Genomic DNA, 20,706 nt, shown 5'->3' on the forward strand with positions numbered 1-20,706 from the left:
ATCACTGATATATGAGGGACCATGTATTGTTCCACACGAACCTAAATTTTAACCTAAACTCTCTTCTAACTTGGGCGTTAAAGTATCTTTACAAGTGCCCCAACCACCATGAATATTAGAGCAACTAATATTTTACCCCATCATGAAAGCACTTATAATTTCTGGTATGAACAATTTCTTATAAAAAAGATAGGTTAGGAATTTTTGCATTCTTTTCCTTCTTCAATCATATTATTATTTTTTTTGAAAATAAATAAAATAAAGACTATATATTTGACAAAGAATATCATTTATTTCTCTAAAAATGTGAAACACATAAAGAAAAAGATAGAAAAAATATTTTCTCAAAGATTACGTTATTATTTTTTATTAAATGTTAACCATGAAGTATGTGTTTGGTTTATCGTTTGAAATCTATTTAATAGACTTTTACACATTACAATGCACCAAATGGAAAAATAACTCTTTTGTCCCATTTGATTAAAAGCAAGTTACGTTGAATATAATTTTTTTCCAAACACACCCAAAATCTTATCATAATATTTTTTCATAGATATGAGAATCAAACTTAGGAACACCAAATTATACCATTATAATTTTTTTTAATTTTTTAGTGAAATTTTCCCTTTCAACCATGTTTTTTTTCTCGCTTACACAAGTTCAAAATCTTACTTAAAATAATCAAGTCCAATGGTACTCAAAACTTGTTGGAATACCATCATAATTCAAAACAACACAATTTAATATAATTATATATTTAAAGTTAAACTTCAAAATCACTAATTAAGAAAATAATTATATATTCATAAAAAAAATGAAATACTTATATGTCTATTGATTTAGATGTTTAATTGTATAAAAATTATATAAACGCACTATAAGAATTATAGCCCTCAATTTGAAAATACCTTTTTTTAATATTAAAATATAAAAAGTGATAAAAAAAAGAGTTGAACCTGTAGTCTACACACTGATGCTGACCAATGAACAAGAAACAATGCAAATGCAGACGGATGAAAACAAGGAAAGTTTGGGGAACAGAGAGAAAAAAACAAGGCAATTAATTAACTAAGGATAGTAGGATTGAAGATAATGTTATAATAGTAATTAACCCTAGCTAGGCAATGACCATGCTGACGAAGGACCAATAAGAAGAGACACATAAATAAAAAACCCAATTAGAGTCTCATATTTTAGGCATTAGTAACATCTGAAAAGGAATCACCACTGATTAAAAAATAAGAGCAAGTGTATTGCGTGCCCTAAACCCTTTACGAAAAATCATGGATTGAATAACATTTATTATTATTTAATATTTAATATTACGATTATTGTTATAAAATAATAATAAGGTGGGGTGGGAAGGGAGAAAAGAGAAGAAAAGAAAAGAATAGAAAGGAAAGCAGTGAAGGCGAGAAAGATGGGTAAGAAGGAAGTGGCGTTCTTGTTTGAGATGCGAGCCTATTCCGGTAGAAAGGGAACCTTCTCCGTACTTCTTCTCTTTCTCCTTTTGATTCTAATTCTTCCCATCATTTAAAGTTTCTTCCTTCGTTAACACTTTTTCTTCTCTTCTTCTTCGTCTTGAAGGGGTTCAAAGACTTTCCCTTTTAGTGAAAAACACAAAGATAAGCTCGTTTTTGATTAAGGGTCTTGATTTTTTGTTGGGGGATGGGGTAATGATTGAATCGGTTCCTCAGTGCATTCTGGGTGATTTGGGGATCGGTTAGTTTTGTGGGGGTCTCATTAGCATTTCAAAGTTTCCTGCTTTTCTTGCTGGGTTTGGAGAGAGATTCTCGTTCTTGGTTTGTGGTGTTTGAAACATTGTTCTTCCGTGGGTCTAGCGGGTAGGATTTTTATTTTTCGGTGTAAATATTGTTGGATTCGTGAATCCTAGATTCTCGTCGTTATAGTTGTTGTCTCCTCCTTTGATATTATTTGATTCCCTGGAGGATTTGCTAAAAATTAAAAGAGAAAAAAAAGGATTTTTTTTTTTTGCATTTGTTTGATTTAAAAAAAAATCAGTCACCCCCCAATTTTATCGTGGGTTTTACCAATACTCTTCACTTGATTTTCCTTTTTTTACTTTTAGACAATTTTAGTGATCAGGGTTCTGGTGCCAAAGGATAGGATTTTGCTTTTGTTTTTTTGGTTTTTTGAAAGAAAATCAATCCCTATACTGAAGTTAAGAGAGTGGAGAGCAGATTTTTGTTTTTTACTTTTGAGGCAGTGGTTGGGTTCTTTGTTGGGTCATTACGTCTTATATGGGAATACCTGATAGTTCACTATTAGATCTAATAGAAAAGGTAAGGTCTTGGGTTTCTTGGGGAGGAAGTGATTTGTGTTGTTTGTCTGAGAAATTTGATATGCTCAGTAGCGGCTGCAAAATGTGTTGTGAGTGTAATAGAAAGTTCAATGAAATGACTCAGCAAAAGTACAATTGCAAAAGCTGTGGCCGTTGGTTGTGTGGGAAATGCGTCCAGGGTTGTGATCTATCAAATCTTGAATCTGACAACACTGGATTAAGGGAAACTATTCGTTCTTGCAAGTTCTGTTCAGATGCCAATAGGATGATGTGTTATGAGGGTCAGAGGAAGTGTAGTGAGAAAGTGCACCCTTCTGTCTCTCCACAAGAGAGTCCTAGACAAAGTCCTGAGCCACCTTCTCCATGCTATAGTGTTGAAAGTGATAGAATCAGTTCTCCGCTGAATGCTGAATTGAATCAGGGAACTCATTTTGATCGCTATTATCATGATCATGATTATGGATATTATCCTTGTTCTGTGGTCAACAAGAGTGTGACCTTATCTGGTTCTCACCCTTCTTTGGTATCTACTCATCCATCTTCCTTCAGGTAATCATATTTCCATTTTTGTTACAGGAAGTACATGCTTTTGTTTTATACTTTTTTTGGAAGTTCATTAAAAAATTATTTTGTATCTGATATCTCAACATAATGGTGTTCTATTATATGACAATTGAAAGGGTAACTTTCATTTTAATTTATGAATATATGTTTTCTTACCTTCGAATTTGGGAACAAAGGATCTTATAATTGTTTGAAACTTAAAGTTACTTGCATAATTCAAGTAATACCTCTTCCCCAAAACTCCTTTGTTTGTGCTTGATTTGTTGTGTGTGGATAAATGTAGGAGTGATGACGAAGGGACAGAAGATTCTGGGAAGCACTTTCTCAGCCAATCACGTACATATTGTGATAATTATTCAGATATAGATTCACGTAGCGTTAGTGCTAGACATGACTCTTACAACTATAATTCTGTGGGGTCAAGTCCTTCAGATAGCCCTTCTAGGATTGGTTTTACTTCTAGCAGGGCTGGGCTTCCTGTACAGAAGGGGGAGCAGAAGAGCCCCATCCCTCAGAATGATGGTCCCTTTGGTCAACAAAGTATGGCTGTTTTAAGAAAGCCTGAGCAAGGGACTGAGGATGCATATACTACTGCTTATTTTTCTGATGACTTGTCTATTTTCCGGAACCAGAATGATAATTCGCAGAGGCCATTGGATTTTGAAAACAATGGTCTTATTTGGTTTCCCCCACCACCTGATGATGAAAACGATGACGCCGAAGGTAATTTCTTTGCATATGATGATGAAGATGATGATATTGGTGACTCAGGTGCCCTTTTCTCATCCAGTAGCAGTCTATCTAATATGTTTCCTGCAAAGGAGAAACATAATGAGGGAAACAAGGAACCCTTAAAAGCTGTCATCCAAGGGCATTTTAGAGCTCTTGTTTCACAGCTTTTACAGGGAGAGGGAATTGAAGTTGGGAAGGAAAATGATTCTGAGGACTGGCTTGACATAGTTGCAACAGTAGCGTGGCAGGCTGCTAACTTTGTGAGACCAGATACTAGCAAGGGTGGCAGTATGGATCCTGGTGATTATGTTAAGGTCAAATGTGTAGCATCTGGAAGCCCAAGTGAGAGGTAATATGTCTTCCATAATTTGCCTGTGTACCTGATAAATCACTGCCTTCATCCTCATCAGTCCTATGTGATTGACCATTAAATTATGTCTTTTTGTTTTGCAGCACTCTTATCAAAGGAGTAGTTTGTACAAAAAATATTAAGCATAAGCGCATGACCTCTCAATACAAAAAGCCTAGACTACTTCTTTTGGGAGGAGCTTTGGAATATCAGAAAGTTCCAAATCAACTGGCTTCTTTTGATACATTGTTACAGCAGGTGCCTTCATGACTCACCCATGGATTGTGTGTCTTCCAGTTAAGTTTTTTTTTCTTGGAAAGAAAATTCTGATTTGTATATGCTGTGGCAGGAAAATGATCATCTGAAGATGATCATTTCAAAAATTGAGGCTCTTCGACCAAATGTTTTGCTGGTAGAAAAAAGTGTAGCTTCATGTGCTCAGGAATATTTGCTGGCAAAGGAAATCTCCTTGGTTTTGAATGTTAAAAGGCCTTTGCTGGAGCGTATAGCCCGGTGCACTGGGGCTCTTGTTACTCCATCAGTGGATGCTTTATCTAATGCACGATTGGGGCACTGTGATTTGTTCCGGTTAGACCGGATGGTAGAAGATCACGAGACTGCTAATCAGTTAAACAAAAAGCCATCCAAAACATTAATGTTTTTTGAAGGTTGTCCACGGCGATTGGGTTGCACGGTATTCCTTTTTCCTTTTATTTTCCCTTTTTTTTAATTTTTATGTTACATGTTTCCTTTTGTGTAAGATATGGACATGGATGTGCATTGGTGTCTGTTTCTGATTTTAATTCTTATTATAGGTCTTGCTGAAGGGCTCATGCAGTGCAAAACTAAAGAAAATTAAACATGTTGTGCAATATGCAGTTTTTGCAGCCTATCACTTATCTCTTGAGACCTCATTCCTTGCTGATGAGGGTGCTACTCTACCTAAAATGATAGTAAAAAACTCTATTGATATGCCAGAGAGTGCAACTGCTGACACTGATATTTCTGTGATATCTAACACCTTCTCAACATCCATGTGCCAGTCAGAGGTTGATGATGCTTCTAAATTGAAAGACTTTGTTGGCCTTGATTTAAAGCTTGGAAATTTGGGATCAGTGCCAGAGCATCTTGATGACCTTAGTTCTCATTCATATACAGGCACCATGGCAGATTATAGGGCTGAGAATATACTCTCTGATTCGTACTATAATAATTTTACTTCTAATTTGACTTTAGAATCAGATTATTTACTTCAGTGCAATGAATCAGAGGGGGACACTATATTCAGTACAAGAGACCTGTTTCAATCAGAATTGCAACAAACCATGGTTCAAGAGGAGAGGGAATGTGGTGAAGTTGCTGACTTAACAAAAGATAAGACTAATGAGGATGAGCTTTCTGGTGAATACTTTTCTGCAGCTGATGGTCATCAGAGCATATTGGTGTACTTTTCCAGTCATTGTGTATCAAAAGGAACTGTATGTGAACGTACTAGGTTGCTGCGCATAAAATTCTATGGCTCTTTTGATAAGCCTCTTGGGAGATATCTTCGTGATGATTTGTTTGATCAGGTATGTTACGTTTATTTTAGTGTTTGCTGGTACTAGTTAATTCAGAAGTGAAATGACATGAATTGCTTTGTTCCAGGCATGTTGTTGTCAATCTTGTAAAGAGCCACCAGAGGTTCATGTCCTTTGTTTTACTCACCAGCAAGGAAATCTTACAATCAATGTTAGGCGCCTTCCCTCTGTGAAGTTACCAGGGGAAAGAGATGGCAAGATTTGGATGTGGCATCGGTGTCTAAGGTGTCCATTTGAGGATGGAGTTCCACCAGCAACTCGGAGAGTTGTTATGTCGGATGCTGCTTGGGGATTATCTTTTGGAAAGTTCTTGGAACTCAGCTTTTCAAACCATGCAACTGCTAATCGAGTTGCGACCTGTGGACATTCTTTGCAGAGGGATTGCCTCCGTTTTTATGGGTAAGTCATCCAGACAAGGAATCACCAATCTATTATTTGTTATGTAATTTGTGTTGGTTACCAATACATGAAAGGTGACAAACAGCCTGATGCAACAGGTTTGGGAGTATGGTTGCTTTCTTCCGGTATTCCCCTATTGATGTTCTTTCCGTCCATCTACCCCCATCTGTGTTGGAATTTGACCACATCCAAGAGGAATGGATTAGAAAGGAGGCAGGAGAGGTGATATAGAAAAACAACTGTCAATATTTGCTTTGCATTTTAAATGTAGTTCTGAAAATATATTTATTTATTCTAGAGTGGTTGTTAATTTTTAGTTTATTTGCTCTTGGTATAAAATTTTTAACTTCACCTTCCTTATTCTTTTGTGCAGCTTCTTATTAAAGTGGATACCTTGTATGTGGAGATATCCAATGTGCTTGAACGGTTGGAAACAAAGATTATGTCTCCTGGTACTGAAAATGAGTCGTCAGATGCCTGTGACATTCAAAACCACATACTGGATCTGAAAGATATGCTTCGAAGAGAAAGAACTGATTATCATGTGAGCAAACTAATTTATGTATGCTATGAAATGTGTCATTGTTGTTTTATGGTAGTTGGTTATGTAGAACCTCGTAGGGTGCAAGTGTTTGTAGGTGTGTGCTCATTCTAAGATTTTATTGATGAATATACTTGTATCTAATTTCCTGTTCTTTTCCCCCTTTTCTCATGCATGTGTATGTAGTGTTTGCTTCAGTCAGGCACAGTGACCCCACAGCCAGGGAAGATGGCATTAGACATTCTGGAACTAAATCGCTTGAGACGGTCTCTTCTTATTGGTTCACATGTTTGGGATCACCGGCTATACTCATTGGACTCTCTCATTAAAAGAAGTTTTAGTTCCAAGGTTAAACAAGAAAATGAATTATGTGCAGATGTTAAAGAATTAAGAGTTGACTCATTTCACAAGGATCAGAATTTTGACTGTGGGCTTGAGCAAAATAATTCTCAGCATTCAAAATTGCATGAGAATCATGAGAGTCATATGCTTGCAGAGCCAGATGATACACTTGAACCTTGTGCTTCGGGATCATTTACATGTTATCCCGAGGGAGGAAGAGTACATTCAGATGGTGAACTTAACAAAACATCATCCAAGTGCTTCACGTCAAATGAGTCAAATCTTTCTGAGAAAATAGATTCTGCATGGACTGGAACTGATCAACCTCAAGTGAATGCTGTCCCAGTTGGAAGTATTCAGCGGTCTAATCAACATGATAGCCCTCCTTTTAGAAGGTTGACACAACCAATGAGAGTCCATTCTTTTGATTCAGCAGTAAGAATTCAGGAAAGAATCAGAAAAGTTTTGCCCCCATCTTTACATTTATCAACACTTAGATCTTTTCATGCTTCTGGAGATTATGGGAATATGGTTAGAGACCCCGTCTCTAATGTATTGCAAACTTACTTTCAAATGTTGCCATGGGAGACACAGAAGCTTAATCTGATTCTGAGCTCCACACCATCATTCATTTCCTCTGTGTCTCACATAGCTGAAGGTGCTCGGTTGCTGCTTTCCCAAACATATCATGGTGATAGAGTTATCGCTGTCTATGACAATGATTACTCTAGCATAATATCCTATGCTCTCAGTTCCAAGGAATATGAAGATTGGGTGTCTGGTAGGTCAGATCTGCAAGATAGTAGCTGGATTGCTCGCGAGAGAAACAAAGAAGATTTAGCAACTTCCAGCTTTTCCGCATGGGGTCCTCTGGACTTGGATTATATCAATTATGGTAGCTATGTCTCTGAAGATGTTCCATCTTCTGTTGGTTCTCTTCTCAGGGACACCAAAAAGTCTTTACACTTGCAAATTTCCTTTGGTGATGATTCTTCGGGAGCCGGAGGTAAAGTAAATTTTTCCGTCACTTGCTATTTTGCAAGGCAGTTTGAGTCACTTCGAAAAAAGTGCTGCCCTAATGAGGTTGATTTTGTGAGATCATTGAGCCGTTGCCGGAGATGGAGTGCCCAAGGAGGGAAAAGTAATGTGTATTTTGCCAAGTCATTAGATGAGAGGTTTATTGTTAAGCAAGTGACAAAGACAGAGTTGGAGTCCTTTGAAGAATTTGCTCCTCAGTATTTCAAATACCTGATGCATGCGCTGAACACCGGAGGCCCAACTTGCCTTGCCAAAATTCTTGGTATTTATCAGGTGAGAACTCAACTCATTGTTTATCGTTGTATTCGAGCGCGGCGCTGGTGTATGAGCATAAATTTTATGATTGTAATGTTTCTTGTTCTGATGTCAGGTCACTGTCAAATATCCAAAAGGTGGCAAGGAAACAAAGATTGATCTAATGGTAATGGAGAATCTCTTTTACAAGAGGAATATATCCAGGGTATATGATCTCAAGGGCTCAGAAAGATCTAGGTATAATCCAGACACAACTGGGACAAACAAAGTGATGCTAGACATGAATTTGTTAGAGGCATTAAGAACAAAACCCATACTTCTTGGGAGTAGGGCTAAGAGAAGACTGGAAAGAGCAGTATGGAATGACACATCCTTTTTGGCGGTAAGCTTTATTTGGCTTCCAAACAACCTTTGAATATAGTATTTTTAAATCAAGTTATATAGGTAATTTGCTTAGCACTTAGCGGTATCATAGATCCGTAAGGGTCTCTAATTGGATAAACTTTTCTAAAAATACTTGGGGGGAGAAGAAAATGCAAATGAAAAATAAAATTAGTTTCTTCATAAGATAAAATTAGCTTATATATATAAGTTAAAAAAAAGTTTTTGGAGAAGTCAATATAAAAGAACTAACTTATGCACATAAGATAATTTTAGATTTTGGAAAAACTAATTTCAATTTTTCTTTCTTTTCTTGGAAGTACTTTAAAGAAATTTATCCAAACAGGTCCTAAGTTGTGCTTCTTAAGGTTTGTTTGTTTGTTATGTTAATCATGCAAGCAATGGTTCACTTTGACACATGTTTTTACTAGCCATTTCCTGTTTTTTACCTCTTATGTAAGGGGTAGTATCAATAATTGGCTCTTGTTTGTGGTTCAGTCTGTTGATGTTATGGACTATTCTTTACTTGTTGGGGTGGATGATGAGCGCAAGGAGCTTGTGTTGGGCATCATTGATTTCATGAGACAATACACATGGGACAAGCATTTAGAGACATGGGTGAAGGCATCTGGGATACTTGGGGGTCCAAAAAATGCTGCCCCCACAATAGTTTCTCCTAAACAATACAAGAAAAGATTCAGGAAGGCCATGACTACCTACTTTCTCACTGTACCTGATCAATGGTCATCCTGAAATTGTATAATTATATATTCTTTTCCCAATGGCAGAGGCAGTGATCAAATGTACATGTTAGCCATGTATCCATATTGGATACTTCTCGGATGTTTTGGGAATACACCTTTCTTGTACTTTACTCCTTTTCTTTCCTTTTTGGCCCCCCCCCCCCCTTTTTTTTTTTCTTTTTTTTTCTTCTAAAATCTATTGTTCTAAATGAGAATATTACAATAATCTGATAAATGAATATTTTATTATGTTCATAATGATTACTGCTAACTATTTATTTGCCATATCAGTTTGCCTTCAAATCAAAATGGGATAAGTTGAATTCTTTGGAGCCCTTTTACGTTTCTTTGTAAATTAGAATACACGTTTAATGTAAAATATTAGGTAAAATGGCAATTAAACTGGCTTTGGTGAGGCCAATAACAATGAAGTTAATGAGGGAGAGGCATTGTTATTACTGTTATTAAAAATAGTTGTACATATTAAATTGGATCTTGAACTAATAAATTAGAAATATTGAGGTTTAAGTTATACTTATTTAAAAAGTTTAATTTTTAAAGTTTTGACTGAATTGAGCCACATCTTGCTAAACTACCTTTTCCTTTTATAAATTATCGCAGGTATATACTGTTAGAACACGAGGCAGATTAGGAAACTTGTGTTATCCATATGTTTGAATTTTGAACAAATTGATCTTGAAGTTGGAGAATAGTGTTTTTAAAGTGAGTTTAAACTGAAAATAAAAGCAAGTGAATGAATCATGAATGCAATTTTTCTAATCCCTTTTATAAAAAAAATGTTATAATTATAGAAAAGACCTGAAGTAGCAATAAATTAAGACGATAATGTACTTTAAAGTAAATTAACAACGAATATATAAAACTGTTCAAAAATTGGACATGATGTGTTGGTTTTCTTCTCAATTTGTTCTTCTGGCTGATACTTCATTTTTTTCCATCTCATTTTGAACGGAGCATATCTTTAATTAGAAGAATTATGTAAATACTTTTTTTAGTGAATGAATTTTGATGTTTAAAACTCCGTTGAGAACTTAACTGATTACTTTTGGTAGGATTTCTTTCTTATCACATTTTTTTATATATAATATTCAAATTCAAGAACTTATTCAGTGAGACTGAATTCCATACTGTTTGAATCATCGACTTGTTAATATGTCAATTTTTTAATATAAACTAAAACTAACGGTACATTTTGAGCTTAGTGGATGGATATTACTTATTAGCGTGCCTTTTGATTGAGGCTAAGATGGCGTTCTTTGAATGATATAGCATTCAATTCCTTCTGCTGACGGAAGCTTGAATGTTTCCTAGAATTCAATGGTTGTGCACTTTTTTGCACATGCTTGGATGGGAAAGTTAGAGGAAATTTACTTGATAAGAGATCCTCGACTTTTTTACATGTGCAGGCCACGTTCTGAGAGCTTACTAAATTGACTTGCACATGAATTCGTACTTTTTGGACTATATTTTTAGGATTTTTTTTTAATTTGTTTTTGTCTAGGCAGAAAATGAGATGATATATATAGTAAAATCAAAAAGCTTTGGATTGTATCATCAGAAAGCCAATTTTCAGAAAAGATACACAAGAATTGCATGCAAAAATACCAGAATTTGCATGATCTAGATTTAGCGTTAAGATTTACATGTACTTCTTAATCAATGACTAAAATTTGATCTTTGACTTATACATAAAATCACAACTTATCAAGTTATCATGTTACCCTTAAAATAGACTAACTTAGTGAAAGTAAATTATACTTCCAGATATAAAAAAAAAGATTTAATGTTAGGTTAAACTAAAGTTTTACATTTTCTTAAATATTAAAAGGTGGTTCTCACACTACAAAAGTAGAGATACAATATATGAAATGTAGCCTTCAAAACCGGTGGTTATAGTATTTTTAGCAGGCTTAGTTAATGAATCAGCAATTATGTTACAATTTCTTAAAGAGAATGACACCAGCAACTTGAAAACCAAGCATAACATAAATAAATAAATAACTAATAACAATAATAGGACAAATATAATAATTTTAAAGCGGTAGTACTTAGTCAACCTTCAATTAACTTCAATCATAGTAATAACTTTTTCAGAAACAAAAACCTATAGTGCAGTCAAGAGAAGTTGGCTTGTTTAATCATTTTTTTCCATGGCAAACACACAAAACTTGAGTTCTAATTCAAGGATATTCTATTTTGAGTACTGCTTAACTTAAGGGCTTTCCTTGGCCTTGGATTAGGACAACAATCCCTTCACCCCAAAGTTCTCCATCCAAAACAAAAAACTGTAATAGTTTGATTAAAAGGAAGAAAAACATATGTTTCTTTGTTCTTAAAGGATTGAAAACATCAGAAATATTTCAGACGGTTTAATTTGTTAGGTAAAAGCTTTTAAAAACCAAGTTAATTAATAACAACCTTTATTGTCATATCTTTATATCTTCCTCACCTTTTTTTTTTCTTATAAAAAAAAATGGAATTTGCTTTAAAAATATTAGGTAGCCTACAACTTAGATTCTGGGCCAATGTAACATTTGCACATAATGAGTTTTCTCAGCAAATTGGTCAAATTTAGGTGACTCGATCATTTCATATCAATTGCACTCGATCAAATCTTTTAACATAAAAAATTGAAAAAAAATCATTTAGGATTTACGGTTTTGAACATGATATATGAGTTTATTTGTTAGGATATAATTAAAGTAAAAAATTAGATAATGAATATAAGTTTATAAATACATAAAATAAATATCTTCATTATTGGGAGATCTTTTAAGAGATAATCAAAAGAAGAAAACCATAAAAACTTAAGTTAAAAGTAAATGATATCATACAAATATAGAACAAATATATGTGTGGGAATCCTCGTTGTATAGCAGTACCCTTGTGATAAATTGCATTATACCATGAGGTCACATTCATGTTGAAACGGGTTCTCATTGTTTTGATATATATATTATTGTCCAACCATGTAATTTTCAAACATGATGCTAGATCGTTATCACCGTTTGTTCAGTCACATTATATAATACTTTCATATCCAATATTTCTTTGTATAGCATAATTTATGATTTTTTTTAAAAAAATATTTCAACATTATAACTGTGATATTAATGCCTTCAACAATGCAGATAGAAGGTTTGCTTTTATAGTTATAATTAATTTTCACCACGACCAAATAATTGTTGCTTTGAAAAATTAAGGCAGATCAAGCCACTGCACAGCTTTTCTCATATAAAAAGAAATGGCATTTGATTTCAATGTACTTGGATCTTTCATTGAACATAGGATTGGAAATTAAACTAAGTGGAAGACAACTTGATTGTTGCCAAAAAAAACTAATGTAGAATCAACTTACTTCGAACTTCAAACTCTTTCAAAATGGTTGTTAGCTAAGTAGCTTTGCTTGCAACACTTGCAAAAGCTTGATATTCGACTTTAGTGGACAATTTGGACATAATGTGATATGATGGATTAGGGGCTACCATGATGAATTGATTATTTTCTTTACATCATAACATATGTCTAGCTGAGATATGGTCAAGTATTATTATAACTTGCCAATTAAACGTCTATCTATCTTGGGATGCGCAAAAAAATGAAGCAAAGTGTGCAATTTTGTTAAAATAGATAAAGTAGGAATTTGATAGGTTTTGAGAAAAAAATTGAACTGATCTATTTTATAAAACTAGTTTAATTATTTAAATTATTTTTTATAAAATAAATTGATTCAATTTAATTTGATTTTATAAAAAAAATAAATGATATATGAATATAAAGTGAGTAGTTGAATTACACCAAATTAATCTAATTAAAAAATTCAATCCAATTTAAAAAAAAAAAATTGATCTGATCTACTTTAACAAAACGATTTGTTTAACTTAATCATTTCTATAAAATGAATTGATTCGGTTCATATTTTTATTCCCAACCTTAGATAAAAGCTTTGGTTCTAGATTATTTTCAAACTAAAAAAGCACTTAAATTCTACCAATAACTTTTGAGTTTGAACAATCCTGTTTATATTATGCCTATGGTATAAATAGCAGTTAACTGTGGGGTCTCATGTATTTGGTTTGGTTTTTATGTATATACATTTTACTTCCTTTTTTCTGATAAAAAAAACTTGGGAAATAACGGTAAGATTTAGACTAGTTATAATTTGCTATGAACGAATTCCTTGATTGAATTTCCTAAACCAATGGTGTAAAGTAATACTATGATTTACATTGGTGCCTTAAAAAATGGAAAGCAACTTGAGAATTATTTGGTAAAGTAGCAAATGAATCTTGACCAAAGGTAAAAATGATCCAGAGAACATGCAATATGTCTAGTAGCTTCAAAATCAAGAATCTAGAGTTTGCTAGAAACGGATCTAGTAGAGAATGAATAAGATGTAGCCAAAAGAATAATTGGCTATGAACTTGAGCATAGCACTCAGTGAGTCCTATTAGAAAGGCAATTAGGACATATTCTTGATGAGTATACAATCAAAGAATGTGCCCTCGTGTGTAGGTTCACTTCCTCTGCATCCGAATTTCTGTCTTCTATATGTTAATCGATCATAGTTGATTAAACATCCACCTATATAAACACATTCATAACTATTTACTTGTTCACTTCTAATTAAGGAATCATGTACTAGTAATTTACCATGTTTTCCTTGATTTTTTTTGGTTACCAATTATAATTGAAGCTTCGAAACTATTAGGTAATAGTAAACAACTTGGAGAAGCATAAGATAAAGTTAGAAGTTAAAATCAAGTCATCCATTAATAATGTATAATCTCTATAGGAGGTTATAGATACCCCGAAATATTTACAGATCATGCTTTTAAGTTATGCTATTTATACAATACATAGATTTACAACTAATTACAAGTCACAGCAGGTGTCATCTCAAAAAGAGCAACTAGTTTTTACTAAATATTCTTCTGTTCTATGAAACTAATATACAAACACCTATGAAATTGTAACCAGTTGAGATTCTAAGTATTGTATAAATAACATGACTCTTATTTAACTATGTGTAACAAAAGCTCCTTAGGTTGGTGAGATATTCTGCTTCATGGTTAATGTGATGTAAGTAGTTATGAAGCCACAGCAACATGAATCCCTCCTTCATTGATTGGCATAAAGCTCACCCTCTTCTGCAAGAGTTTTGAATTCAACGCAAAATAATTAGTCTCTACAAATAGAATTTTGAGATTCAATATTGTAAAAAATAGTCACATAGGCACCACTAATTTTTTCAACTCAATATGCATTATACAAGCTTCGAGCAACAATATCTTGTGCAGAACCAACAGATTGAAATGCAGAGCATTTAATATTTCAGATCTCAATACTGTTGTTCGGTTGGCAGGGTAAGTAATTTCACATTATAAATATGAAAATTGCAAGGTCACAACGGGCTCACATGATGAATATGCGTATGTTAATGTCTTAAAATCTTTTGGTTGTTGCGTGCTATAATTAAAAAAACAGCAAAAATGATATTTATACAAATTTTTAATGTCATTTTATTTTCCTCTGAAAAAGGGGGTGTTCAAGATAATATTATTACTTTAATAAAAACAATGATCGGGCCCCATTTATGCTTGAGATCCTTCTTGGTCGTTCATAATCATAATCATAATCATTTGTTTATCAGTTTTTGTAATTTGGCGAAATTATCGATTAGAAGGTTCTGAAGGCAAAACTTTAGACAGTTTGTTTTAGAGAAAAGAAAATAATGAATCACTGAGAAAACTAATCCGTTCAAATATTCCATCTCAGGAAATTTCGAACATCATTGCCTAATAGATATTTTACGTGGAGAAAACAAATTTGATAACATAATGTCCCCGGAAGGTGATAAACATGAAATTGATATCTTCCCTTTGAATCTTCAAATGCCCTAACGTTTGGGACTACAAGAAAGCTAAATATCTCCTCTAAGATGTTTGCGTTACCATGGAATTCTATCAAATTTTTTGAAAAACATGGACAATGAGGAATCTAGTCATGAAAATTTTAAACTTCCACATCTTTCATACGTCACAATTGTTCAATTCAATGCAACGTAACTCTGTTACCAAAATTCCAATGAATTCTTTAGACTGGTTTAAAAGAACAAGTTTGTATAAATCCAAAGAGGAATCTAATAATTAACATCAAAGAAGGACAAGTTAACAATAAACTCATGTTTAGAGATAAAAAAATAAAAAATAAAATCCACAACCATGCAATGAAAACAAATGTTACATACCTTAGTACTCTCCTTAACTCTGCCACCTTTGCAATGCATTTGTTGGTCCAACAACACCATCTTTTCATCATTCTCCTTTGTTCCATTCTCTCTCTCTCTGCTACCATTGGCCATATACAGTTTCATGATCCTCTCAGCTGCCTCAGCCTCATCTTTGCTATCTTGGATCAACTTCTCCACCTCAGCCTTTGGAAGCCTCATTTTCAACATAACCCCACCATTATTATTATTATTCTCCTTATTAATATTACTATTCCCTTGTTCTCCACCACCCATGTTGCTTTGCTTCATGATTGAAAGATCAGAAGCAGATCTCCTAGAGAGTACTAGGTTCTCTAGGCGATCTTTGGCACTCATGTTAATGCCAGAACGAACCCTTCTTGGCTTTGTCTCCTTTGGAAGCTCCACAAGAAAATAAAGCCTCTTTGGCTGCAACTCCTTGTGTGCTTCCAAAGGCTTTGCTCTCATACCATAGTGCTTAACAGCCTCAGAATCCAGCAAAACAAGACCAGGGTGATCCTTAAGCACTTCACCAACCTTCACTGGGGTCTTCAACTTGAATGTCTCACCATCAATTTTCATCACCTTTGTGGTCTTCTTTGCACCAAAAGTGTTGCCCATTGTAGTACTAGTACCCCAATTGAACACAACTTGTGTCTTGATTAGTTTTGTGAGGTTGATTAACGAATGACCCTTTAAAAGATGACACAAGTTTTGGTACCGGGTAATCCTCACAAACAACCAAAAGGGCACTTGAATTGAGGATGCAAGACAAAGACATGGTTTTATAGTTGTTCCTCATTATGGGCTCCTGGTCAATAAAGTAGGCACGTTATTAAAAACAGACAAATTTTCGACAAATGAACGAAAACTGAAACAGTAAACTACGTAGCCTATCGCTTTCGAGAGAACATAAAATATAATATAACCAACGACTCTACATGTCTCTTAAAAGGTCTTGTGACCTTTCTATAAGCCAAGTTCAATTTTGTCAACAACCATGCTTGAGTCTTCACACGAGGCCCCAGTTGCCGAAACTTTAAAACGCTCCCACAAAGTGGACTTTGTGTGTTTTTTTTAAGATAATCGTTTGGATTTTGGATATCTTCAGAGACATGATGAACGGTAATCACGGCGTGGATTCAAGGATTCATGAAATTTCAAAGGCATGGCAATTGTTGCATGTGAATATATGAGATTTGTTTTGACTTTAGTTTGCTTGCACATGTTGAACTAGTTCTTAATTTCATCATCAAGGGATTCTTTTCCAGGGACTATAATTGAAGATTGATTCCAGTTCAAATGCAACGTTTTAATATTCCCATTCCACAGAAAAAAAAAATGAATCTTTTAATGCGTAGTAATTTACATCCAACTTTCATTAAATTAACTGTGGAATTCTTTTGTGTTAGGGCTTACCTTCGTCAAAGTGAATAAAGTTGGGAATACTTGCCATAAATAAATAGATTAAATAAACATTTGGAATTTGAACAAATACTAGTAAACGCCAAAATTAGAGTCCACACATATACCCGGCTCATCAAATTGGAAGAGGTTGCCCTTTGGATAATGATATTGGACGAAATGGTGAATTGTTCATCTTACTTAGATGCATCTTTCGTATGTCCTCGGGTACGGTACTCTTGATCAAATCCAAGCATCCAGAAGCCCTTCAAATTGTACCAAGAATGATCTTCAAATTGTGGAGGGTTGTCCTGGTCCTAGGGTTTATTGTTATTATTGTTTAATGTGCCAAAATATATAAGAGCATCACTGAATATTTTATGAAAGATTGAAATTAAAATTGTTGCATGATGTAATTCTATCGATGTTTAAATATGTTTTTAATTTTCATAAAATAAATAAATTTTCATATTGGTTCTAACAAAAAAAAATTATTTACTTTTTTCATCTTCTAAAATTTAAAATTTTTATTTTTAACTTTTATTATTGTGTGATAATTTTTAATTATTTATATGTTTATTAAAATATTATGTGACTATTCCAAAAGATACATACATAATATAATTATATGTGATAATATAATTATATGTGATATTATGTCCATGACACTTCTAAAAAAGATATATATATATTTTTAAAATAAATATTATTTATTTATTTAAAATGACGGTTATGAATGAAAAATAATAATTTTAAATTTTAGAAGAATAAAGATTAAAAAAATATTTTATAAGGATCAAATTAAAATCTGTTTATTTATTTATTTTTTAAAATAAAGTTTATAAATTTTAGAAAGATAAATATTAAAAAAAAGACTTAAAAGAAAAAAAATAAAAACTTACTTATTTTATAAAGACTAAAAATATATTTAAACTTTTTACAAAGTTTTAATCTTTGTTTTTTTTGGGTAATTGATGTTAGTTATTCAATGACTCAATTTTATCTATCCCACCATTATACTTTATTAATAGCATTATATCATTCCATTATGTTTTTAATATATTATTGGTGTTAAATATTTATCGCCTTTATCTTAATTAATCTTTATCTTCAAATTTAGTTGACTTTATTGTCTCTTTTCTCATATTTTTTTTATAAATTTTTTCATACACAAAATTTAAACCTAATTTTTGGTATGTAAATATATTTTTTTTTTAAAAATATGTTTGAAAAAAATGGAGCTAAGATAATTTTTAAATCAGTTTCAAAACACTTATATATATATATATTCACTTTTTCAACTTTTTTTGTTGTTGTAATTTTAGTTTTTAGTTTTAAAAGAAAAATTAACTTTCACTACATTTGAAAATGATTCTTCTCCCTATCACTATATAATAGTACCAACATTACCACTATCATTATTAGTACCACCACCACTATACTACCACTAACATTAATGTCCCTTCCACCATTGGCATCACCACCATCTCAAATACCATCATAGATATTGTTGTCGTTATTATTAATATTATCATCAATATTATCATCCTCAACATTTCTATTAACAATTTCTCAAAAAAAAAAAAAAACACTACTATTAACAATATCATTGTTAATACTACTACTTGTATCGTTACTATTGTTACTATCATGATACTACTATCACTATTAGCATTGCATTTAGTGCTCATCACACTCTTAAACTCATTTTAATGCATAATGAATTTTCAAAGTAAATTTATTTAAAAACTAAAAGATAGAAAGAAAACTAAAACATAATTAAAACTAAAAACTGGTTTCAACTAAAAGTCACTCCAAAAAAAGGTTTCAATCCAATTTCACTATGACCAACTATGTGTTTGCACTAAGGTTATGTTTGGGAAAATCAAGTGAAAAGCTAGAAAGCTAGTTGGTAGTTGGAAGCTTATAGCTAGCAGGTGAAAGCTATTAAGTTAATATATTTGTTAAATTATAAGTATTTGATAAAATTATCTGTTGAAGTAATAATTGATAAATGTAAAATGAAAATAATAAATGCTTATATGATATTTTTATATAAATTATAATAGTAAAATTATATTTTTAATTAATTTTATTTATAAATTGTTATGACCATAAGTTTATTGACATTTAGTGGCGGAACTTGAAATTTTTTTTGGAAGTGCCAGATTATTTTTTTATATATATAAAATTATAAATTAATTTTTTTATTAGTTAAAAGAATAATAGAATTTTTCTTTTTTTACTTATTTTTTTTAGTTTTATTACAATTAATGATATATATATATATATATATAAATTTAGAAAAGTTTGGGGGAGCCGTGGCTCCCCCCTGTTATTACTAAGGTCCGCCACTGGTGACATTGTTATATTTATCTCATTCAAGGTATTATTTGTTTTGGCATTTGTTGTAACATCACAATTTTGTTCTTGAAAAGACATCTTAATGGGTAAGGGAAGCAGTGACGGATCCAGAAATTTTAGATAGTGGGAGCAATATTTATTCGTATATTTGTAGTCAGTCATAGATCTAGAAATTTTAGATAGTTGGGACAATATTTATTCGTATATTTGTAGTATTAAAAATTTTACATATAATTTTTAAAAATATAAATATATCATAATTATTTTTTACAAGGTTTTATATTTATGATTATAATTAAAAATAAAAATAATTAGGTCCGACTAGATTATATTATAATTTATCTGTCGTAAACATTTTTTCAAATATTTGGTTAGAATTATAATCTTAAAGACCTACTTTAAAATAATTTAACACTAATAAAAATATAAAAATAAATGTTAAATTTTATAAAAACTTAGTTTAATTTATTTATGATATAAACATGTTTTTAATATCTAATATATATTTTTAGATGATAATTTATTTTAAAATATAATTTATAATAAAAAATTCTAAATAGAACATAGATTTTTCGATCTTTCCTATTTTAATTTTTTTAATCAACATATATAATCTTACTATTTTGATGTTTTTAATCGCCATATATAATAAATAGAAAACACAATAGGTAAACATATATGCTACAAATTTTATTTTATCAAAAAATAATTTTTTTTAACATGTTGCGTTATATATGTGAGTATTAATATATATATATATATATATATATATATATATATATATTATAATTAAACTTTTAAAAAGAATTATCAGTTATTGAAGAATATTCTTTATTACATAAGAGAATTAATCTTTTTCAAAAGTTTGACAGACATCAAATAAATGAATATCTCCTCAAAATTTATATTTTATACAAACTATAATTTAAACATATATGTTTATTTTATTAAAATATAATTTTTATTTTTTAAAATATAATTTTTATTTTTTAAAATATATTATTTTTTAAATAAAAAATATGTGTGTATCAAATGGTAGTGGGGGCAAGTGCCCTCACTGTACATAACCTAGATCCGTACCTGAAGGGAAGAGATGTTTTATAAATGATCATTGGTCTCAATTTTTAAACAAGGTGAGACTTTTAGGTGTACTTAAATAAGGTACTAACTTGATATATTTTTTTTTTATCACTTATCTGATAGTTATGACTAATATCCAAGATAATCTATTTCACCCCGAATGTTATAACTGTCTTTTTCAAATATCATCTTTTATAATATCTTTTTATTTTATACTTTGTTTACAACTTGGTTATATTAATCTAGTGAAAAAAAACACCTTGTACTTCTATTTAAAAAAAAAAAGAAAAAAAAGAAATGTGTAATTATTTAAAAGGAATGTCTCTCTTATTTTTTTAAAAAAATAATAAACAAAAAGGAA

The 20,706-nt window shown here is 31.8% G+C and overlaps 2 protein-coding genes across 2 annotated transcripts; one reads left to right on the forward strand and one right to left on the reverse strand.

Moving 5' to 3' along the window:
- The first annotated feature begins 1,357 nt into the window (after window positions 1–1,357).
- Window positions 1,358–9,484, forward strand: FAB1C (FORMS APLOID AND BINUCLEATE CELLS 1C). Its single transcript, XM_020383756.3, has 11 exons — window positions 1,358–2,851; window positions 3,150–3,947; window positions 4,052–4,205; window positions 4,297–4,641; window positions 4,763–5,518; window positions 5,595–5,926; window positions 6,025–6,148; window positions 6,300–6,470; window positions 6,654–8,120; window positions 8,218–8,484; window positions 8,982–9,484. Exons 1-11 carry the CDS (start codon window positions 2,262–2,264, stop codon window positions 9,234–9,236), a joined length of 5,259 nt encoding a protein of 1,752 aa, XP_020239345.1. The 5' UTR covers window positions 1,358–2,261; the 3' UTR covers window positions 9,237–9,484.
- A 4,510-nt stretch (window positions 9,485–13,994) lies between these two features.
- Window positions 13,995–16,262, reverse strand: LOC109818317 (uncharacterized protein At1g66480). The gene is made up of 2 exons (XM_020383759.3): window positions 15,498–16,262; window positions 13,995–14,397 (listed from the first exon to the last, which is right to left on the reverse strand). The coding sequence occupies exons 1-2, from the start codon at window positions 16,116–16,118 to the stop codon at window positions 14,338–14,340; spliced, it is 681 nt and encodes a 226-aa protein (XP_020239348.1). The 5' UTR covers window positions 16,119–16,262; the 3' UTR covers window positions 13,995–14,337.
- Between the last annotated feature and the right edge of the window lie 4,444 nt (window positions 16,263–20,706).

This window comes from Cajanus cajan, chromosome 3, assembly GCF_000230855.2.
Source record: "Cajanus cajan strain Asha chromosome 3, NIPB_CcT2T_4, whole genome shotgun sequence".
In the NCBI taxonomy this organism is placed as follows: domain Eukaryota; kingdom Viridiplantae; phylum Streptophyta; class Magnoliopsida; order Fabales; family Fabaceae; genus Cajanus; species Cajanus cajan.